The sequence below is a fragment of the Moschus berezovskii genome, chromosome 11, assembly GCF_049115385.1.
Source record: "Moschus berezovskii isolate FMDL1 chromosome 11, NW_MosBer_1.0, whole genome shotgun sequence".
NCBI classification, from domain to species: domain Eukaryota; kingdom Metazoa; phylum Chordata; class Mammalia; order Artiodactyla; family Moschidae; genus Moschus; species Moschus berezovskii.
This window is the reverse complement of record NC_142470.1, coordinates 98,442,159-98,464,569: the sequence shown is the minus strand read 5'-3', so window position 1 is coordinate 98,464,569 and position 22,411 is coordinate 98,442,159. Positions and strand designations below refer to the sequence as shown.

The following is a 22,411-nucleotide window of genomic DNA, read 5'->3' as shown; positions in this document are numbered from 1 at the left end:
AGAAATAGATGTTTTTCTGGAACTCTCTTGCTTTTTCCATGATCCAGTGGATGTTGGCAATTTGATCTCTGGTTCCTCTGCCTTTTCTAAAACCAGCTTGAACATCTGGAAGTTCATAGTTCACGTATTGATGAAGCCTGGCTTGGAGAATTTTGAGCATGACTTTACTAGCGTGTGAGATGAGTGCAATTGTGTGGTAGTTTGAGCATTCTTTGGCATTGCCTTTCTTTGGGATTGGAATGAAAACTGACCTTTTCCAGTCCTGTGGCCACAACTGAGTTTTCCAAATTTGCTGGCATATTGAGTGCAGCACTTTCTTTGACATGTAGAGTACATCATGCGAAATATCAGTCTGGATGACTCACAAGCTGGAGTCAAGATTGTGGGGGAAAATATCAACAACCTCAGATATGCAGATGATACCAGCCTGATGGCAGAAAGTGAAGAGGAATTGAAGAGCCTCTTGATGAAGGTGAAAGAGGAGAGTGAAAAAACTGGCTTAAAACTCAACATTCAAAACATGAAGATCATGGCTTCTGGTCCCATTGTTTCATGCCAAATAGATGGAGGGAGGGGGGAGTGGAAACAGTGACAGATTTTATTTTCCTGGGTTCCAAAAATCATTGCAGATGGTGACTGAAGCCACAACATTAAAAGAGGCTTGCTTCTTGGAAGAAGAGCTATGACAAAGCTAGATAGCACATTAAAAAGCAGAGACATCACTTTGCTGACAAAGGTCTGTATTAGTCAAAGCTATGGTTTTCCCAGTAGTCATGTATGGATGTGAGAGCTGGACCATAAAAAGGGCTGAGCGTGGAATAACTGATGTTTTCAAATTTTGGTGCTGGAGAAGTCTCTTGAGAGTCCCTTGGACTGCAAGGAGACCAAACCAGTCAATCCTAAAGGAAATCAACCCTGAATATTCATTGGAAGGTCTGATGCTGAAGCTGAAGCTCGAATACTTTGGCCATGTGATGCGAAGAGCCAACTCATTGGAAAAGACCCTGATTCTGGGAAAGATTGAGGGCAGGAAGAGAAGGCGGCAACAGATGATGAGATGGTTGGATGGCATTATCGACTCACTGGACATAAGTCTGAGCAAACTCTGGGAGATGGTGAAGGACATGGAAGCCTGGCTTTCTGCAATCCATGTGTGTGTGTGCTAAGTAGCTTCAGTTGTGTCCGACTCTTTGTGACCCCATGGACTGTAGGCTGCCAGGCTCCACTGTCCATGGGCTTCTCCAGGCGAGAATACTAGAGTGGGTTACCATTCCTTTCTCCAGGGGATCTTCCTGATCCAGGCATTGAACCGGTGTCTCTTCCGTCTCCTGCATTGGTAGGAGTGTTCTTTAACACTAGTGCTGCCTGGGAAGCCCAGTCCATGGGGTTGCAAAGAATCAAACACGACTGAGTGACAACAAAGTTGTATTTAACAACTGGAATGCACAATTCCTGAAAATTCAGCAGTTTTCTCTTATGAGCTAGTATGGGGCTTCAGCATTCCATGGCACCCAACTGTCTCAGTGTTTTTCTGTGATTATGGGGAAAGTGTGGTTTGTTCATTTATTTTTTACTTTGTATTATTTTTTAACTGGTAGAAAAAGAAATGTTTCAAAAACTGAATTAGTACTTTCAAAAAAGAATTTAATTAAAAAAATAATAACTCCTCAGAAATTTTGGCCCTTGTCTCTCCACCTTCAGTTGAGGACAGTGTCAGCTGGCTTCCCAAACCCCAGACACAACCTCATCCAGCGGATTTATGCAAATACATGTCAGACTATGATCCCTAAAATATAACTCTGGTTGTGTCACTCCTTTCCCAAAATCTGAAGTCACATCAAGTACAAATTATCAGGCAGGATTTGAGCTCTATTTCCTTTCCAAATGCTTTCCATATCTCCAGCTCTTGTCAGGGGTTTTCAAACCCTTCTGTATAGCTTGTGTTCCACAGGTGTGTGTGTGTCTGTGTGTGTGTCCTTGCATGCAGCTGAGGGGGCCTCTGGAGAGGACAAGATTTGGGGCTTCAGCCCCTGCTTCTATTACAGCAGCTGTGCTCATATATCATATATTTCAGGTGACATTTCATTGGGGAAAAAAGCATTCTGCTACTAAAAGTTAAACATTTGAAACAAACTATTTTAGTCCCACAGCATGGCTTATCCCAGTCAAGCACTCTCAAATCTGTATGTTTCCTTTGGGCATCTCATTTGTTCAGTTACTTCAACCAATGATTTATGGAGAACTTCGTATGTGCCAGGCACTGGGCATAAAGCAGTGGATAAGACAGACTGTCTCTCCCTGGGGAGCTTACAGTTTAGAAGAATGATGATAGATATTTGAAGAAATTCAGAAACAATGCCTTCCTTACTTCCCCTTCGCTCTTCCTTTGAGATTTATCTCAGAGGCCACAGATTTTTCAAAATCTTTTGATCTGACTTTCCTACTGACAGAACTCCCTTCTCCATTAAACTTCTGTAAACAACAAAGATGTTTGTTGTTTTTTTCTATCCAGCATCCATTCTTTCCCTTTCTGGTGGTAGTATGTGTAACAGTTTTTCAGAAACCATGTCTCCCTCCCCTTTCTCCCAGCTCATTGCGTTCCATTTGGTTTCTAGGACAGGGAAGTGACCTAGGCCTGGCCAACTGGCACATGGAATCCTATTTGGCCATAGCGATTAGTTCAGGTCTGGCCACCCCTCTGCCTGTAAAAATCGGTTTGAGAGGATAAACGATCTGAAATGGCCCATAGTGAATCCCAGACATGCACAGGAGCTTCAAGAAACAGGCGCTTTTTTCTGCTTCCCTTAAGCCTGAAAGTACACAGACCCAGAGTTTTTGACAACCATTTTATAATGATGTGGAGAATGAAGCCCTTGGAGAGGAAAGTAGATCCAGATGAAGGAGAAAGACAAGATCCTTGTGGGCGCTGAATACCTGGGTCAAGCCACATCTAAAGCCTGAGCCCTGGATATCATCATTCCTTAAACCATAAATTTCCCCTTTTGCAAAAGTAAATTGAAGTTCCATCCATTCCATTCCATCGCTCAGTCGTGTCCGACTCTTTGCGACCCCGTGGACTGTAGCCTACCAGGCTTCTCCGTCCATGGGATTCTCCAGGCAAGAATACTGGAGTGGGTTACCGTTTCCTTCTCCAGGGGATCTTCCTGATCGACCCAGGGATCAAACCCGGGTTTCCTGCATTGGAGGCAGATGCTTTAACCTCTGAGCCACCAGGGAAGCCCAAATTGAAGTTAGGTTTTCTAAAAGAATGTTGAGTAATTTTTCATAGCCCAGCAGTTCTAACCTGGGCTCTCTAAAGCTTTAGCCTGGTATTTCTCTGGCTCTAGCTTTGAAGGAACCATTCTCTCTCTGTGTCTCTCTCGTTGTCTCCAGTAAATTGCTAGGTCCCTGGAATTCCTCATCTGTGGTCAGCAAACTAATCCTCTGCCATCTCCTTCTGTCCCACAGAGCTGGGGGTGGTGGTGAGGGGCCCCTTTTTCTGCAGAAGCTAAGAATCCTAACCCTGTCTCAGCTACCCAGCAAAGCAGCAGAGAGCCCATCTTAGGTAACACATATCCTCACTCTCTATGGCAGTCAAGGTCTGGGTCCAGGGAACTGAAGGTCGCTGGTGCCCCACCCAAGGGCACAAAGGTGCTGCATCCTACCGTTTTTCTTCATAGCTCCGCTTAGGGGGCGCTTGTCTCGTGCCAGGCACTCATGCTCGTTTGTGATCCTCATAGCGACCTGAGGAGTGCGGTAATTACTGTATCCTCACTGCACAAGTGAGAAAACTTAAGTTCAAAAAGTTCTCTGACAGTCAAGGATCCACGGTTAGTAACGAATAGAGCAGAGTTACCAGACATGCTTAAGCCCTGCTCGGTGAACTGTGGCCACTAGGGACGGAGGGGAGCTTAAAGTGGGGAGGGGGACGAAGAAGGGACATTTGGGGCCGTGGGAAGTTGAAACCCTGAGAGGCTGCTCAGGGGTGAGACTGGGCGCGGTCCCAGGGCTGGGCGGTGTGACCCGCAGTGCTCCCTGGGCCTTGGGGTTTTCCGCGCGCAGGTAGTCGGGCTCGCCGAGGGGGCGCAGCCTTTGGGGCGGGGCTTCTCTAGGCCCGCCCCTCGCCCAGGTGTGGCGCCCGCAGCCCCCCGCCTCGGTGCTCCCGAGGGGTAGGCCTGCTCGTAGCCCGGGACTGGCCGCGCCGCCCGGCCTTTGGCGGGGCGGGGGCGGGAGGGGGTGGAGGGAGAGAGTGCCGCGCCCTGCCCGGCCCAGGTGCCGTCTCCGGAGGCGGAGTTTGGGAATCCGGCTGCGGGAGATTCCCGGCCGGACTAGCTGAAGGGCAGCGAGGGAAAGAAGCCTAAGGGACAAGGCAGAGCCGGGCGGCGCGGGGAGTGCAGAAGGCAGGCAGAGGCGCGGGACCGCCGGCATGTTCTCCCGAAACCACCGGAGCCGGGTCACCGTGGCCAGGGGCTCTGCCCTGGAGATGGAGTTCAAACGCGGCCGCTTCCGACTCAGCCTCCTAAGCGACCCGCCGCAGGTGAGAGACCCGCGTCCCTGCCTTCCCCTCCCCCGGCTCCCGCAGTCCGGGCCGCCCGGGCCGCCCGCCCCGCCCGCGCGCGCCGAGGGGCGGAGACGCGGTGGGTCGGGTACAGACCAGAGGTTGTTGACTTAAAAAGTCAGGCGCGGACCGTCTGCACGTTAATCCAGCCGTGTCACCCCAGACATTCTCTGGCCCAGTGGGATGATTTGCCTCCGCCTGGAAAAATTTCAGTTTAAGGAGCCCTAGGCTCGATTCCTAAGATGTGCCTTATGGCCGCCCTTCCGGGGACCCTGGAGATGTGCAACTAGCCGGGCTCTAACAAGACTCCTGGCCTGGGGGCCCGCTCCTTCCCTGGCCTCCAGCCGCATCCCACAGCCCGTCTCCACCGCCTGGGACAGGCTCCGCCGTCAGTCCTGACTCCTCGGCCTCCTTCGCTGAAACTCTCCGCAACTGCTCCTCTGTGGCTGGGGGAATCGGAACGAGGGGTTCCCGATGAACGATCTGGGATTATTTCCCACACTCAAGCTTTCAGCCTCCTTTTCTGTGGCCTAAGAAGAGTCCAGCCTCTACAGTTCCCTCCCTGGCCCACTACTCTACACGTTGCCTAGGTCTGAGTCCTACTTGTAATTCCTTAAAGAGGCTCAGGAGAGGCTGAGAGGTGTGGGGGCTGAGCCAGGACTGAGAGGGCCAGTAGCGACAGCAGAGGATGTTCCCCAGGTCAGTTCTCCTCTGCTGGTCCTGGAAAGGGTTAAGTGAGGGGGCCTTCCTCACTCCTCCCGGATTCCAGTCCTGGCTTCTTGCACTTTACCCCACAGCCTGCCCAGAACAAAGGCTCTTTCACACCCCTGTCCCACAGTCCCAGGCCTTCTCTGACTCAGAAGCTAGTGGGCCTGGGAGACAGGGCCTCTGTCGAGTCCCGCATAAGCAACGCCGCGTGGGGGAGTGAGGGGCGAGGCCCAGGGACCAGGAGGAGGGGCCTGTGAGTTGAGGCCGCCCCCGGGATAAGCCCGGCCTTTTGGGGGCCATCGCGGAGGAACCGGGGTGGAGCCGCTGAGCCCTGGAGCGGAGTGTGACTCCGTGGGCCTGGGGTGGAGGGGGGGCGGTGGTGGCAAAGCTGCAGCTGGCTGGGAATCGGGGCTGGTTTCCTGTCTGGAAGGGAAGGGGCCCGCAGAGGGGAGCAGGGGCAGCGCAGCCAGGCACACCCCTGCCTTTCTCCCTCCCTCTGCTCCCGTCTGCTGGAAAAGCAAGGTAATTGTGAACCCAGGGTGGGGCGGGCTGGATGAAGGTCCCAAGTTGGAAGAGGTGGCCCTGGGGGTTGGGCCGCAATTACCCCTCTGTCCCACTTCCTAGGCTCACTCAGTCAAGTCCCCACATCTATCCCTCTTCTTCCTCAAACTAAGCCCGAACCTTTTCAGAAAGCAACCTCCTGACAATCCCCACGGCTCCACAGAACCTGCATGAAGTGTCCCTTCCCGGCCCCCTTCCAGTTGTGCCTGCCCCTCACACCCTACAGCACACAGATTCTCTGTCCACCAGGCCAGGGTTGTGGGCGGGGGCTGGGGAGGGGCCAGAGTCGGAATGAAAGAGCCTTTTTCTTCCACAGCTGGGAGAACAGCTGCCACCAAAGCAAGACTGGACACTCTGTGCCCAGAGCCCCTTCTGCAGCTGGCCTCCTCTCCGGGTACCCTGCTCATCCTCACCTCGCTTTCCTTTCCTCCCATGCCTGGCTCCATCAGGGCCGTGGAACAGCGGTAGGCAAGGAGACTGTCACAGCAGCCAGAGGGGTCTAACTGGAGCACGAGAGGGACAGGGGCTGCCTCTGCCCTCTGACCAAGAACTTTGCCCACCTCTTTCAAGACAAGGAGAGCAGCGGGAGAGGAATTGTGGGGCAGCGTGGGGCTTGCTTGCCCCACCCCTCTGAGGGGTCAGCAAGGGAAGGGGAGCCCGGGGGGCACAGAGATGCAGGACAGATTGCACATCCTGGAGGACCTGAATATGCTCTACATCCGGCAGATGGCGCTCAGCCTGGAGGTAACGCCCCCACCCCTGGAGTGCACCTCCTCCACAGCATCCCAGCCCCGGTTCTGCGCTGCCCTTTCCGGCTGGGCCTGCTCCGAGTGGGGAGAGGGATTAGGTGGTTCTGTGTGCCCTTCTTTGGGTGCTACTTGTGGACCCAGGTTCAGTTCTGCCAGTTAGAGTATTGTGTTGGCAACAGGGTCTTCACCCTTGTTTCTGGAAGCTCTGTGGGTTGGTGTGGCTGTGTGTTCTGGGGCTGAGGGCCCCTTTTAGTTGTGGGAAGAAGAGAGTACACTGTGAGCGTGATCTTCAGGAAGGAGATGGCCTTACCAGAGAAGGGAAAGAGGATTCTATGGCAGTATGTAAGGATTCTGAAGCCCTGAAGATGGCAGGGAGCTGTTTATTATTTATTATTAACCACATTTCTTGAGCACCCACCATCTGCCAGCTGCTTTCTAGATCTTGGGACACCTCAGTGAACAAAACAGGAAAGGTCCACTCTAGGGGACCTAGAAACATGCAAACACATAAATAATCTCACGATGAAATTATGATAAAAACAGGGGTATCATAAACATCAGGTAGGAGAGGCAGCATTAGATGTAACAGTCAGGGAAGGCCTTTGTGAGCTCATTGAGCTGAGGCCAGAAGGGTGAAAATATGTAAAGATGGGAGGAAGAGCTTTCCAGACAGAGGGCAGAGTAAGGACCTTAAATGAGGATGACGATGATATGTTTGGGGAAGAAAGAGAGCCAGTGTGGCTAAAACATACTGGTTGGGGTCAAACTGATGGGCAGGGACCAGATTATGCAGGACTTTGAAGGCCATGACAAGTCACTTAGATTTTACTATAAGTGTGATGTTGGCCCATGGAGGGTTTTAAGCATGTGGGACAACTCACCTAATGTTTTAATATAACTGTTGTGTTTGAAAGGAACAGGCTAGGTAGGGGTGGGGGGTGACCACCAGTGAGGAGGTCATTACAGCCTTTGGGGAATGAACCTGATGGTGAGGATTAAATGCTCATGGTGAAGATAGGGAGAAAAGGGTGGATTTGAAATGATGGTGGTAGATCTCACAGGGCTTGTTGATGGATTGGACGTGAGGCTGAGGCAAAGAGAGGGCTCCCAGATGATTCTCAGGTATGTGGCTAAGCAACTGGGCAGGGTGGTCTTTTACAGAGATGGGAAAGATAGAGGAAGCTGTGGCAGTGACTGCCTGGACCAGGCAGAGGGTTGCTGCTGAGGGAGGTCAGAGGCTGGACAGTAAAGAGTCTAGCTCAGAAGGGGGATTTATCACATGTTTTTGCACCCTCAACCTGGTCCCCACTCCCTAGATAATGATAGACATTACTAGTCAATTATGGCACTCTTCACCAACAAATCCATGCATGGCCTCACAATCTTTCTCAGCACAACCTTGGCATAAATTATGCAGATTGTGTCCTTCACAAGGGCATTGCATAGTGGCAAGAGTCCTGGCCTAGTTTCAGGCTGTGTGAGGAGGAAACACCATTATCTAAGTTATTTGCCTAGTGAGGGTCATCTTTTTCTAATATGCAGAAAGTTGTCCAAGGTTTCCAATGGGACTCTTGACACTACCTATTGTCTTGTGTTGGCACATGAGATAAAAGCTATTTGCCATCCCTAGTCCTCTGCACTGTTCATGTTACTAGTTACATGTGGCTATTTACATTTAAAATTTAGTTAATTAAAATGAAATAAAATAATTTTCAGTTCCTTAATTCCTTTAGCCATATTTCATGTGGTCCATGGCTGTTGAGCATTTCCATCATTGTAGGATGATGGAATGATCTTATTGGACATGGCTGGTCTAGGTATTTAAGTATTCAAATTCTGCATCCCTCCCCCTCCAGGTAATTGTTCTTCATAGGAGCCCTGCCCAAGTTCTGGGACAGAAAAGGGGGCTTAGATTTCACTTTAATCATCTCGTATTCAGCCATTGGTTGGTTGAAGGTGCTGTGTTCTTTCCCAGGGAGGCTCGGCAGTTCTCCAACCCCCAACTCATTGATGTTTCAGGGATTAGCAAGAGGGGTGGTTGTGAAAGTGTAAATTCAAGAAGCTTTTTCTGGAGAAGGCAACTTAAGGTGCAAGTAAGGAGGAGGTGGGAGTGCTGGGCCCAGGTAGAAGTTAGATTTTCCCATTTAATCCTCAAACAGTGCTAGGGAGCAGGTGGAATACCCAACTCCCACCCCCTACCCCTACCCCCACCCCCAGAGGCTAAGTTCTCACAGCTAGTTAAGTTCCTAAGCCAGGATTTGAATTTAGCCCTGGTGGAGTTTCTAAAAGGATCATAAGGCGATGAGAAGCAGAGCAGGAAGTTAGAGATAGAAGAGGGTGGGAGGAACTGGAAAGGATGTCCAGAGAGGGCCTAGTATGTGCTGGGGTTTCGGGCCATGACTCATCCTTCTTCAGCCCCTTGGGTCCTGACCCAGTCCTGCTGACATCCAACTGAGGACTCTTTCCCAGGAGAGCCTGGTGAAAGTCCTGCCGGCTTGGGAAGAGAGGGCATATGGGTGGGGAGAAGGGGACATGGAGCTATCCCTGAGGTAGGGAGAGGGAGTGAAGGTCTGGGATCCAGATCCTGTGTCAGGATTCCCAAAATGGTCTGCCCAAAGGATGGGAGGTTTTTAGGGCATTGTCCACTGTGGGGCCATGGGAGAGTGGATTCAGACCAGAGGGCTGTGGGGGCAGTGGTAGACAGGGTGTCTGGGCCCCTAGGCCAGGTTATCAGGGCTGGATACATGACTTCTCTGCAGCCCATTTTACCAATGTATTCCAATGTATATACCATCTTTGCTCTGGCAGGCTCCCAGGCCAGGAGTCACCTTGGAGAGCAGTTATAACGTGGAGGGGTCTCCTGGTCTCTGGCAGCTCTAGAGCCTGAAGCCCTTTCCAGGGTGAGGGCAGTGCTCCTGGGTGAGGGCAGTGCTCCTGGAGGTACCGTCCCTCTGCCACTAGGTCTCTCTGGTTAACGCTGCTGCTGGAGCCTAATGGGGCCAGGCGCACAGAGGGACGGAGGGGCTGCCTGCGGCTCACTCTCGCGATGGGGGCAGTGGGGAGAGGGCAATGTCATCGGTGCTCACGGTGCTCACGGCAGGCAGGGCAGCTCCCCAGGGTACCTGGCGGTGAGATTCCCCAGAGGACCAGCCACACTGCCTGCATCGTGCTGCGTGTGCAATGGACAGGGCTAGGGAAGAATCTGTGAGTGCTGGGGCGGGGACCAAAAGGCAAGTCAGGAGGGGGCCTGAGGATGTTGCTCAGCCCTACCCCCCTCACTTGTTTGGGATATTTGTGGTAGAAGCTGGATGCAGAATGAGATGGGGGTGGGCAAACAACAAACCTTAGCAGAGGTGGGACCCTGGTGCAGGCAGGCATGGTGGAGGTGGGGACAACTGTGTAGTCTGAGAGGGCTTTCTGGTAGAGGGGACATTGCACACGTTGGCCTATTTATAAAGAGTCAGGAAGGGAAATGTGGGTAGTGAGGGTGATGAGATGAAGTGAGAGGTGATGAGAGTCTGGCCTAGCCCAAGTAGGGAAGGAAAAATCAGCAGGTAGGTCGGACAAGGCAGTTCCTGGAAGCAGTAGTTTAGGGTGTTCAGGTCTTGGAGACTTGAAGGCGGGAGCCATCAGGGACAGAAGCAGGGGCACAGAGCGTGAGGGAGCTGGTGTGAGGGAGGAGACAGGTTTTGATGCTGGGCAGTCACAGTCACCCCCTCTTCCAACCCTGTGACTCCGCTTGGCTTGCTTCTGATTTGTATACACTGTAACAGGGTTAGTCTTCCAGTTGCTCTCTGAAGCCTTCCCCATCACCTCAGCCAGAAACATTTAGCGTCTCTCCTGAGAGAGCATTTGTGCCATAACCTGACACTTACAGAGCAGCTATTAATGTCTGCATCTCTCACCTCCCGGCTGGATTTCAAACGTGAAGCCTTGGACAGCACAGGGATGCTCTAGTGTTATTCCTGGGTGAATGTTACTGGGGCTGAGGTAGCAGCATTAAAATAAGTACACACTACTTCCTCCCCACCCCCACCTCCTTCCAAGTATACCGCATGTTGGGCGTTTTGCTAAGTGCCTGCTCAGCAACTCGCTCTTGACCCTCTGATTCACCTGCCTTCATGTCTCTGGCTTCACCTCCCATACTCAGAAGGCCAGCAGGTGGCAGGTTCCAAAATTTGGGGTGTGTACGGCATTCTGAACAGCATGGGTGAACACTGTAGGTAGTATGCTTCTTCTCCACTGACCCCTTGCCAACTAGAGGTCCTCTCTCATCACTTGAGTCTTTGGGGTAACCCAGGATGGCCTTTACTATCTGTGGCCGTTCCCTTTAGATGGTGGTTCTCAGCCTGGGCTGCACCTCAAGGTCACTTGGGGAATTTTCCAAAAAATGTACCTGCCCCACCTCTTAAGAGATTCTTATTGTCCTAATGTGAGGTGGGGCCTGGTGACTTTTTTTTTTAAAAATCAGAAGATTTAATTTTTTTAAAAGGTAACACAATTTCCAACAGTATGGAACTAAAGAAGCATATTTATAAAGTATCATAAATTGACTTTCCATTCCTGGCTCACAGCCCCACAACCACTATTTTATGAGTATCTATGGATATGGGTATGCATATTTAAATATTGTGCCCAGATAGGAGCATGCTGTAATACTGTTCTGCTTTCTCTTCTCATTTCATATATTTTGAATATTGTTTCATTTTTGCATACATGTCTATCTTATTGTCTGCAACATTCCATATTCCGTGGTATAGATGTACTGTAACTTATTTAACCAATGCCCTATTGAAGGACTTTTAATCTTGGTATTTTAAATTGATGCTGCAGTGAATATGGCTCTGCCCACAAGCGTCACTATATCTGTAGGATAAAATCCTAGATGATGCATAGCTGGATAAAAGGATGTGAATTTGTAGTTTTTACAGATTTTTCAAAATTGTGCTCCAAAGAGGCTGAAAAAATTTATACTCCCGAAGGGCATCTGTATTTTTACAAAGCTTCTCTGGTTATTCCTGGGCAGTTGAAGTTGAGACTCAGTCCCTGCCCTTTAGTTGCCTGAAACCTGAGTTCATCAGTTTCTTGTTGACCACAGCCCACTTAGGGATTGAAGGGTGCATCAGCTTGTCCCCTGATTGACATTTCCTTCTCTTCCTTATCCCCACTCTGGCTAGGACACAGAGTTGCAAAGAAAGTTAGACCATGAGATCCGGATGAGGGAAGGGGCCTGCAAGCTGCTGGCGGCCTGCTCCCAGCGAGAGCAGGCTCTGGAGGCCACCAAGAGCCTGCTGGTGTGCAACAGCCGCATCCTCAACTACATGGGCGAGCTGCAGCGGCGCAAGGAGGCACAGGTGCTGAAGAAGACAGGCCGGCGGTGAGCACGGGGGAGGCGAGGCTTTATGGGGATAGTGGTGCACTGGATATGTATATGGAGTATGGAGCACTCAAAGACGACTTCCTGGTGGAGACTTCCCAGGGACCCAAAAGACACCTTGATGTTTTATCACCACAGTGTGCTGCCCAGAGGCGCACTAGTGAGTTGCTAGGGCCCAGTGAAGCCGGTGTGTCTGGTGAAAGGGCAGCAGTCTGAGGATAGTAATGCAGAAGTGCTAATTTGCTAAGCCGTGCCTGTGATCTGATGAGCCTGTTTGTCTGGCTTCTGGAAAGCTAATTTTCTCAAAGCCAGTTCACCAAATGGTCAATTTGCTAAATGACCAATTAGTCATTTACTGTAACAGACAGTAGCTAATTGTACCTGGGGTTTGCCTTATTTGAGGAAGAAATTGGGAGAAATAATAATTTAAAAAATTTAAGTAAAAGTCTACCCATTCATATAAATTAGACTGTGTACTAAAAGGACTCAATCTGACAAAACTGTAGTGAAATGGTTGAGGTGATGCTCTGGTAAAACTGAAATGTGAGAGAAAATATTTGGCAAATTGATCATTCTAAGAACTGACCATTTTTTTGTAAATTGGTCACTTGGAACATTGGCTTCTGGCGAAGTAACCTGTTTGACCCCACAAGGCTGAGTGGGGAGAAGGTCCAGGCCCCTCACAGGCATAGTGTCCATTCCAGCTCACACACAAGGAGAGGTTGCCAGGAGGCCTCTAGAGTTCATCCATGAAGACACCAGGGGAAGGCAGGAACTCCTCAATGGCTGTTGCATAAAGTTAAAGGAAGAGCAAGCAGGCAGAGGGACAGCTTCTACTGTGAGTCTGCTGTCTCTTGAGAGGTGGCCGTTGACAAGCTCTGCCTTGCCCAAGTCCCCACACTTCCCATACAGTGTGATCTGTGACACCCTAAGTCCCTGGCAGCTGAACACATTTTCATCAGTGCCACATCATTTAGTTTAAGGCTGTTCCAAGTCACTAATTTCATTATGATGAATTATAAATTAGTATAGATAAGCTGACCACCACCTTAGGAGAGGGACACATGCTCAGTGAGTTCTAATGATAGGCAGGGAGGAGAGGAAGGCCAGATGTCCCTCCTGCAGTGGAGGGACTGGGGAACTTGGGGCACTGGGAAGGTTCAGCCAATCTAGCCAGAAGGGTAGAGGAGAAATCAAAGCTCGGGGGGAAGATGGAGAGAGATTTGTGATAAATGGGACACAAATGTTCCCTACTTGGGTTCTTGATTTTCTGACTGACCGAGTACCCTCCTTTATTGAAGTGATGAGATGGTGGAGACAAGCAGCCTCTTTTGTTGTTAAAAAGAAAGCCTGTAAACTCCTCCAAGCCTGAGAAGAATCCTTGAAAGGGTGTCTCTCTGTATGCACCTGTATCGTTAAGCCCCACTTCTTCCTGGCAGGAGTCTAGGGAGGTGGTCAGGAAGGGTACTTGTTGGGGGTGGCCTGAGCTTGTACTGTGTGTGTGAGCTAAGTGCCTCTAGTATTCCCAAGCCCAGCAACCTCCTGGGTTCAATGGACAACTCTCCCTAACAGTCCTTCAGCTCTGCCAATGTCAGCCTGGCTGGGACCTGGCAGCTGAGCCCTGGACCAGGCTCTAGGACACCCTTTGGGAACCAGAGCCAGGGGGAATAGTGTCAAGAGGCCAGGCTAGGATGTTGTGATTTGCCCACAGGCCTTCGGACAGTGGGCCACCCACTGAGCGCTCCCCGTGCCGTGGCCAGATCTGCATTTCTGGTAAGAAGCACAACTACCCCAGCTGCTGGCATTCTTTGCCCAGTGATAAGATCTCCTGTCCCATCCTGACATCTATTCCTATCCCTCTGCCCCTTAGATCTCCGGATTCCACTCATGTGGAAGGACACAGAATATTTCAAGAACAAAGGCGGTGAGTTCCACACATGTGGGACAGACTTAAGGGAGTGGCCCTGAAACTGGAGGTCCCTTTGGGGGCACATCATTACCGGTTTTGCTCTCGGCCCCCAGACCTGCACCGCTGGGCTGTGTTCCTGCTGCTGCAGATAGGGGAACACATTCAGGACACAGAGATGATCCTGGTGGACAGGACCCTTACAGACATCTCCTTCCAGAACAGCGTGCTCTTGTGGGTACCTCATCCCTGTGGCTGTCCGCTTTCTCTGCTAGGCTCTAATCATGCAGCTGCAGAGGAGGGAAGGAAGAGAAGGAGGGAGGGAGCTGGGCCTGCCCAGTGGAGCTGTCCTGTACTTGCATGACATCCACCCCAACCCCAGCGCCGCTCCCTGGACTAGCCCTGACTATCCTCCTCTCCTTGCTTCCTCCCATGTGCCTACAGTGCCGACGCAGGGCCAGACTTTGAACTGCGGCTGGAGCTGTATGGGGCCTGTGTGGAAGAGGAGGGGGCCCTGGCTGGAGCCCCCAAGAGGCTTGCCACCAAACTCAGCAGCTCCCTGGGCCGCTCCTCAGGGAGGCGTGTCCGAGCATCGCTGGAGACTGCTGGGGCCTCAGGCAGCAGTCCCATCTTGCTTCCCACCCCGGCTGTGGGGTAAGCACCTGTATTCCTCTCCGGCCCTCAGCTGGCCACCAGTGATCCCTGAGCTGTGTTGAGCATGCAGAGCCTATTTTCCACGGCTGCCAGGACATGCAAACAGATATAAATGAGCAGTGGTCACATACTGGGAGGCACTCTGGCCCGTACCTCAGGTACTTCAAACAGCCAACTGAGAAGACCAACAGGAATGCAGGAAGAGCTAGGTTCTGGGGTCTTCACTGCTTTTGCAGCAACAGATACACCTTATGTGGATATAACAGAGTGCCCCTGGCTACAGCAGAATAGCCTGGGTGCTGTGGTGTTGCCTACAGGCACCTGGAGGCACCTAGTAGACTCATGGGGTCTCTGAGGAGCAGTTTGAGAACCTTGCAGGTAATGAACAGATTGCTTATTTTGGAGACAGATGCAGATTCAAATTCAAGTTCTACCACCAGTTTTATTTTGAGGCAGACTTCTTAACCTTTTTAAGCCTCAAGCTGCCTTGTCTATTAACTAAAGAATGCCACCAACCTCACCGGGCTGTTGTGGGAATACAGTGGGATACTGTATTTAAAGCACAGGCCCCAGCACTTAGCGGGAGTACAGTAAATGTTTGTTTCCACCCCTGTGGGGGAGGCAAGCTAGTTTTCTGTGGGGCAGACGTGCTCAGCTCTTACAGCTCTTGCCACCCAGCATGGCCCTCACTCGGCTGCTGCCCACCTCTCTGTCCTGCAGTGGTCCTCGTTACCACCTCTTGGCTCATACCACGCTCACCCTAGCAGCTGTGCAAGATGGGTTCCGCACGCATGACCTCACCCTCGCCACTCCTGGTGAGTATGTGTCTATGTGGGGGATGCTGGGTGGTGAGAAGAGGGGCTGTTAGATGGTCCCCTTCACATTTCCCACCCTCACCCTGCACTTCCTTCTCCCCCAGAGGAGAATCCTGCCTGGCTGCCCCTTTATGGTAGCGTGTGTTGCCGCCTGGTGGCTCAGCCTCTCTGCATGACTCAGCCTACTGCAAGTGGTACCCTCAGGGTGCAGGTGAGGGGCCCTGAGGAGTGGAAGGGAAGTGGGAGAAGACAAAGGAGAGCCAGATCACCTAGGGATCAAAGAACTATTGAAAGCGCAAGCCCTGGGTGGAGGAAGGAGGGGCACGGTAGATGAACGGAGAGTGAAATAGGAGGGTGGGCAGAAAGGAGCCGTTTCTCTCTGGGGGGCTGGGAGGAAGGGCGTTGGGGGTGCGGGTCCCCTAGGAAACCTTGAGTCATTCATGCAGCAAGCTGGGGAGCCGCGGGACTGGGTGCAAGTACATGGAGTCCTGAAAGGCACAAACCTCTTCTGTTACCGGCAACCTGAAGACACAGACACTGGGGACGAGCCGCTGTTTACTATCGCAGTCAACAAGGTGATGAGTCTCTGGGGGTGAAGCCACCAGGTGCCAGGGTTCGGGAACCTCTCCTTCAGGCCCCAGGAGGGCGGGCACAGAGACCCCAGAGAGATCAAAGCTAGCTTCCTGCTCCCAACAGCACCACACCCAGCTTCAGGGCCAGGGCTGCCGAGGGCCGGAGTTCTCCCCACCAGCATCACTGAAAGCAATTGTCCCTTCCATCGCCGGGCTCAGCCCCTGCCAAGTGTCACAGAGGGGTCTAGGGCCAGTCTAGGACTTTTCATCCTCCTCCCATCTTTCTTCAGATGCCAGTCTGCATCTCTTTTACCCTTTCTTGGTTTTCTCTCCCAGCCCAAGTCCAAGGACCTTCTTTGTTTCCCAGCACTTTTGCTGGCATTCCTGCCAACTTTTATTCAAGTATCGAGGGGCCTTAGTGTTCCTGTTCCTGCCTGCCTCCTCACCTTCCCTGCCTTGCTCAGTCCCTCCTTTCCTGTCTCCATCTGCTCCTTTTCCTGACTAAGGATGACTTGTCTCATTCCAGTCCTTTCTTGCCATTTCTTCCCACTCTGATCAGTAGGCGGCAAATGAGAGGGCTTGGTGAAAGCTCCACAAGCTCCTCCCTCTAAGGGTAGGGACGACCAAGCCTGCCTGATGTCACTGCTGACCTCTGTGACCAAGGTGAAGGTGGAAGCAGATCTTGGATTTCTCCTATAGGAGACTCAAGTCCGGGCAGGAGAGCTGGACCAGGCAGCCGGCTGGCCCTTCACCCTGAGCATCAGTAACCATTATGGGGAGGAAGAGGTGACACACACTCTTCAGGCAGAGAGTCGGGGAGCCCTGCAGAGCTGGATGGAGGCTCTGTGGCAGCTTTTCTTTGACATGAGTAAGAGGAGGGGTCTGGATTGGGGCTTGTTATTTTTACCAAAATAAAATTATTTGATAATTCTTATAACTAAAAATTATATAATACAATATTAAATTATTATAATAATTCTTATAATAATACAATACTTTTTTAAATGAACCACACATTTCAAGAATGTGTGGAAGGGAATGTAGCAGGGGAGAAGGAAGCCCACCCCCATCAATGCTCTCCCCTCAGGTCAGTGGAAGCAGTGCTGTGATGAAATAATGAAAATTGAAACACCTGCTCCTCGGAAACCACCCCAAGTGCTGGCCAAGCAGGGGTCCTTGTACCATGAAATGGGTGAGTGAAAATGCATTGTGGGATCCTCATGGGAAGTTGAGTTGGGGGCATCAAGGGAACCCAGATAATGGAGACAGAGAGAAAGCACACTGTGTGCTAAGGCAGAGCTCTGGGGACCCAAGTCCCACCCAGGATTCCTTTCCCTTCTCCAACTCTTCTTAAAATCACCTCCATCAAAGTTCAAACAAAACCCTGTAGAACCAGACTCATTTCATGGATATTTTTTCCTAATTTTTTTCTTTCCTGTTTCCCTTTCTGCATGTGGATTCCTGTCTCTTCCTCTGACCCTTCACTTGCCTGGCAATGCTTTAATTTTCCTCCTCTTTCTTGGTTTCTTCACCTGTTTCTGCCGACTCCCCTCTCCCTGTCCACCCGCTCTCCCCGTGTGCCACAGTCTTATCAGAACCTGTGGCTTCTGGGGGCCCATGTGAGGGGCTGCTCCTGCAGGATAATGCAGTCTCAGCTGAGATCCGGGCTCTGCTTTCCGCCTCTTACGGTGACAGGTGATGCTCAGGGCTGAGTAGCTCTGGGGCCCAAGCTCTGACTCCCCTCCCCTCAATCCCTTCCTGATGCCACAGCTATTGAGCCACTGGATGACATCGCAGCAGTGACAGACATCCTGGCCCAGCGGGAGGGTGCGAGGCTGGAGACGCCCCCACCCTGGCTAGCAATGTTTACAGACCAGCCTGCCTTGCCTGGCCCCTGCTCACCTGCTTCAGTGGCCCCAGCTCCAGCCCGGATCCATTCCTTGCCCTGGGGGAGACCCCGAACATTCTCTCTGGATGCTGTCCCCCCAGATCACTCCCCTGGGGCTTCTCGCTTGGTTGCCCCTCTCCCCCTGCAGCGATCCCCACAATCCAGAGGCCTCTGCAGCAAAGGTCCACCCCACACTTGGCTCCAGTCACCAGTGTGAGAGAAAAAGGTGCTGGCAACAGGATCTGGCCAGAAGAGATCTGTGTGCGGTGGGGCTCTGGATTCAGCACTATTTGTAGCAGGCTGACCAGCTTGGCCTCCCCTCCCTCTGCTGGAGTCGGGGTAGGCTGAGAAGGGGTAGCAGAAGCCCCTTTAAGCTGTGGTTGCCACGGTGCTGAGGGACTCGTTCTCAGGGCTGGCTGGGACCACCTAAACCCTTCCTGGGAGAAAACTGGAACCAACCCTGCCCTACCTCCCTGCATTAACCAGCTTTGAGAATGGCACTGAAGAGCCCTGGGAAGGAACACACCTCCCTTGTGACTTTTACATTGACCATTAAAGTTATTTAACATCACCCTTCACCTGCTTGTTGAGGACAGCTTGCCTCTTGACTTGGTCAGGACCCGCATAGCCCCTTATCCCTGGAGCTTAGTTCACTAGTTGTGAAATGTGACCATGAGATTAAGTAATCAGACAACGGCTGGGTGGAGGGGGGTACTTTATAAATACCACAGGGAAACAGAGGGCTGCTCTTCTCTCACATGCTGCTGAATCTCAGGATCTCAGCGAGGTCATAGCCAGTCACAGCAAAGGAGCTGCCTGAGGGGTCACAGAATCGGGCACCACACAGCTGGGTGTCAGGCATACACTCACCATGACAGTGTTCCACCTGGGAGAGAAGACAGCTGTTCAGGGCCTGTGGCCTCATCCTTGGGCCCTCATTCCACTCCTCTTATGACACATACCTCAATGTAGCCACCCTCTGGGCTTCTGCTCAACTTCCAGATGTGTATGAAGGTGTCTTCAGCAGCAGAGAGTAGCTATTTTAAAGAAAGGCAAGGAGGACCAGTGGGAGTCAGAATGTGCTGACAGAGGGCTGGTAGAGGCTGTAAAGCCCAGTCCAGGTGCCTGGGGAGGGGGCTACCCTGAGAGGCAGAGATAAGTCTGTGGAGTGCCTCTCAACATCCCAACACCAGAAAACAAGGGTATGCAAGGACAGAGCTGGACACTGACCTTGCCCACCTCAGGAGCCAGGTCCAGGGCACAGATGGCCCGGGCATGGGCATTGATCTGGACGTGTATAGTTCCTGTACTGGCTTCATATAGACGCACTTGCCCGTTCCCGTAGCCTGCTGCTATGGTCCCCTGCCACAGCTGCACAGAAGAACACGGGACCCTGCAAGGGTGACATCGCACTTTGATTTCCCAGACCTAAGCCTACTCCCCACCTTGAAGCTACCTCAGGAAGGCCTCAGCCCCCTTCTGCCTCACCTACCCGAATCCTGGAATCTGGGTCAGTAATTTGAATTTGGGCCCTGATCTCCAGACACACAGCAAGCCTGAGTCATCTGCTGTCACAGTGTCAGCCACACAATCCTGCGGGGAAAGGCAGGATTAGCCCTTTTTTGTCCCTGCTGGATCCTGTATACAGGGCCGGAGGGGAAGGGAGGCAGTATTTGCATCTTTGCCTCTCCAGGGAAAGGGGGAAGATGTGGAGCCATCACTGCCTGGAAGGGTCTCTTGGAAGCATTAAATGCTTTCGTTGTATTCCTTATAGAGTCTGACCCCAGCACACATCCCGTGTCCTCTTTGGATGAATGATGAAACTAAGGCCACAATGTTAGGACCTTCTGGAGGTCTTGCACTGAGCCAGTCACAGTCATGACTAGACTCTGGGACTCTTGACAACCCCTCAACCCCGGCAGCCAACAGAGCCCACGGGCCCAACTCTGTGCCAGCTGTAGTGTAGCATAGGAATTACAAGATACACAACCTGTTTTCAAGAAGTTTACAATCTAATCAGGGAGATAAGAGTAGTCTTTGCGGGCAGTGTCAATTCCGGGTTCAGCTAAGGGAGATGAGTGGGGGCTGGAAGAGAGGGAAGGCTTCCAGGAGAGGATGGCACTGGAGGTGGGCCTCAATGGGGGGACATGCCCAAGTTCAGAGAAGGAAGTCACACATGTCAGAAACCATCAGTCTCAACTCCTCCATTCACACCAGGATCATAAAGTATGAGTGAACTATTAAGTACCATGTAAATATAAAGTATTTCTGGACTCATCATTGGACCTGAGGTTGCTAAAACTTAGCAAAGTGCACTAATTTGCCAAAAGTCATTCAGCTGCTTAGTGGCAAAGCCAATGGAGAAGGCCCTCAGATTCACTGGAACAGGTAGGGGGGATCCACTCACCTGTCCCTGGGCAGGCTCGGTGGCAATGTCTGTGATTGGTGTCTGGTGCCTTGCCAGCTCTTCACTCAGCACAATGTTGGGACCCTTGGTGGGGATGTCAAACACCAGTACCCGGCCCGCCCATGTTCCTGCAGAACCAGTGCTTCACTGATGGCTTCCTGATGCTCCCAGGTCTTCAGCCACCATGCTCAGCCCTCCCTCCATCCCAGAAACGTTAGTAACAAACCCATCTCTCACTGTTCCAACAGCCCCACTCCCAACATTCACTGCCCTTTTCCTATACCATCCTGCCCCTCTGAACCCCTCCATGGCTTTTTGGAGTTTCTCAGACCCTCCTTCACTCCCACCCCTCTAACACTCCACAATTTCCTCAGACCTTCAGCAGCATCCTGGTCAAAGCCCACACCCCTATACCTCAGCACTTTCCAATGCCCTGCCTTTGGCCCCCTCACCCACACAGACGTAGTGGCCACTGGCAGCAATTCCTCGGGCAAACACAGCCTGCACTGAGTATGAGAGGGGAAAATGATTAGAAGTATTATCACCCCTAGCCCCAGCAAACACTCCCTACCCCCAACCCAGTCCTGAAGGTACCTAGAGAGGCATCTCCAGCATCCAGTGCATGCCAGTAGACCATGACGGAGCCATCAGACTCGTACATCTGCAAGACCAGGGCAAGGATGGGGTCATAACCCAGTTGACCTTTGCTAAGCTCTGTACCAACTACTCCACATACTCATGTTAACCTTAGCCTGTTTAATCCTCAAAGTTACTCTGGGAGGGAGGCGCTACTTTTATCTGCATTTAACAGAAGACACTGAGGCTCTGAGACGTTCACTAAATTGCCCAAGGTCACACAACTAATAAAAGGGCAGATATTGGAGATGGCACTTAAGAATTGGAAAACAAGGAAGGTATGAAGATGAGAAATGAGGGGGCTAAGCATGAGAACAGCTTGGAAATGTTTAGAAGTAAGATCGCTGGGTTGGGAAGATCCCCTGGAGGGGGAAATGGCAACCCACTCCAGTACTCTTGCCTGGAGAATCCCTTGGACAGAGGAGCCTGGTGGGCTACAGTCCATGGGGTCGCAAAGAGTCCGACACGACTGAGCGACTCAACACAGCACACATACACACACTAGGGGCCTTGGAGGGAAGCTGAGAAGACCCTAGCGGGGGAGGATAGGAAGGTCCTCTTCTTACTTGTATTCCTCGCTGAGAGGTGAGTACCAGCAATACTCGGAAAGGGAGGACACACCAGTGGATCTAGAGGGAGATGAATCAGGGTAAGAAGTAGTCAGAGCAGAGGACATCAGATGGTCAGGGAAGGCCTATTCCTTGAGGTTTGGAGAGGAAGTCCCGGGTTCTAGGTAGGGCGGGGTTCAGCAACACCACTCCCAACTCCACGCCTCACCTGGGTGATAAGTGGGGGGCTCACTCCGGCGCCCTCCTTAGCGTGGAGTTGGCGCTGGGCCAGGGGCACGCCCTCAGGAGCAGCGCTGAGTAGCTGGGCGCTGGGTCCATGGACTACTCCAAAATGAGTGAGGTTGCGGGAGGGCAGCTGCAGCACACTGAGGTTGTTGCACAGGGCGGCAGCCGAGCCTCGAAGCGGGATGGAGCGCTCCCGGCGGAACATTCTTGGGGAGAGACGGTCGATCCCAGGCGCGCGGAAAGCAGAAGACAGCCGAGATTCCTATGGGGGCTTGGGGGTGGGGTGGTGCTGACAGGAGGCACTGGGAAAGCCCCCGGCGACTGAGTCGTGATGTGAATGAACGAGGGCCTCGGGGACGGTGACGGGGGTTGGTGGTCACACGGTGTGGGAAGGGTATCGCGGAGCTGGCGAGGGAAACCCTAGGGCTGAGTCATGAGGTGATGGGGGGACCCCAGAGGAGGAATGGTGATGGCCCAGGACCCAGTGGCCCCAAGAGCCCGAGTCAAGGCAGGATGAAGCAGGGTAGCCCCTAGGCTCTTCCTCCCTCAGCCTGGCTCCCCGAAGCCCCCGGACCAGGTCAGAGTCCACACCAGCAGCTCCGAGACTCCAGAAGCGTTCGGTCTCTCCGAATCCGCCGCCACCATAGAGACGACGCACGTACGCACGGCCGTTGGGTGGGGTGAACTACCCTAACGTGCGACGCGCGGCCGGCGCGGCTGCCGGGGCAACTGTGGGCGGGGCGAGCCCGCCTGCGGCGCGGTTGCCGAGGAGACCGGTAGGCTGCA

The 22,411-nt window shown here is 52.3% G+C and overlaps 2 protein-coding genes across 6 annotated transcripts; one reads left to right on the top strand and one right to left on the bottom strand.

Moving 5' to 3' along the window:
- Positions 1-4,152: 4,152 nt before the first annotated feature.
- On the top strand, positions 4,153-18,523 carry RTKN (rhotekin). Of its 4 annotated transcripts, XM_055400403.2 has the most exons (13): positions 5,633-5,788; positions 6,144-6,571; positions 11,754-11,953; positions 13,665-13,726; positions 13,824-13,877; positions 13,976-14,093; positions 14,304-14,513; positions 15,234-15,328; positions 15,433-15,539; positions 15,775-15,903; positions 16,600-16,768; positions 16,988-17,092; positions 17,671-18,523. In XM_055400403.2, the coding sequence occupies exons 2-13, from the start codon at positions 6,500-6,502 to the stop codon at positions 18,003-18,005; spliced, it is 1,656 nt and encodes a 551-aa protein (XP_055256378.2). In that variant the 5' UTR covers positions 5,633-5,788; positions 6,144-6,499; the 3' UTR covers positions 18,006-18,523. The 4 variants fall into 4 exon arrangements, with proteins under 4 accessions (XP_088697706.1, XP_055256377.2, XP_055256378.2 ...); XM_088841580.1 differs by lacking the exons at positions 5,633-5,788; positions 6,144-6,571; positions 17,671-18,523 and adding exons at positions 4,153-4,537; positions 17,487-17,662; XM_055400402.2 differs by lacking the exons at positions 5,633-5,788; positions 6,144-6,571 and adding an exon at positions 4,160-4,537.
- Positions 18,500-22,282, bottom strand: WDR54 (WD repeat domain 54). 2 transcript variants are annotated; one of them, XM_055400408.2, is made up of 10 exons: positions 22,217-22,282; positions 21,609-21,896; positions 21,398-21,460; positions 20,790-20,856; positions 20,648-20,701; positions 20,196-20,323; positions 19,281-19,381; positions 19,019-19,181; positions 18,751-18,825; positions 18,500-18,674 (listed from the first exon to the last, which is right to left on the bottom strand). In XM_055400408.2, exons 2-10 carry the CDS (start codon positions 21,828-21,830, stop codon positions 18,543-18,545), a joined length of 1,005 nt encoding a protein of 334 aa, XP_055256383.1. In that variant the 5' UTR covers positions 21,831-21,896; positions 22,217-22,282; the 3' UTR covers positions 18,500-18,542. The 2 variants fall into 2 exon arrangements, with proteins under 2 accessions (XP_055256383.1, XP_088697707.1); XM_088841581.1 differs by lacking the exons at positions 21,398-21,460; positions 22,217-22,282 and having other exon boundaries at positions 21,609-22,170.
- Positions 22,283-22,411: the final 129 nt, after the last annotated feature.

Excerpts from the sequence above, each read along its gene's own strand:
- WDR54 (XM_055400408.2), bottom strand. The coding sequence starts at position 21,830 with ATGTTCCGCCGGGAGCGCTCCATCCCGCTTCGAGGCTCGGCTGCCGCC. Across the intron at positions 20,702-20,789 it reads TGCTGGAGATGCCTCTCTAG|TGCAGGCTGTGTTTGCCCGA; the intron begins GTACCTTCAGGA and ends TCTCATACTCAG. Across the intron at positions 19,182-19,280 it reads ACCCAGATTCCAGGATTCGG|GGTCCCGTGTTCTTCTGTGC; the intron begins GTAGGTGAGGCA and ends TCACCCTTGCAG.
- RTKN (XM_055400402.2), top strand. The coding sequence starts at position 4,427 with ATGTTCTCCCGAAACCACCGGAGCCGGGTCACCGTGGCCAGGGGCTCT. Across the intron at positions 16,769-16,987 it reads GCAGCTTTTCTTTGACATGA|GTCAGTGGAAGCAGTGCTGT; the intron begins GTAAGAGGAGGG and ends CTCTCCCCTCAG. Across the intron at positions 17,093-17,670 it reads GTCCTTGTACCATGAAATGG|CTATTGAGCCACTGGATGAC; the intron begins GTGAGTGAAAAT and ends CTGATGCCACAG.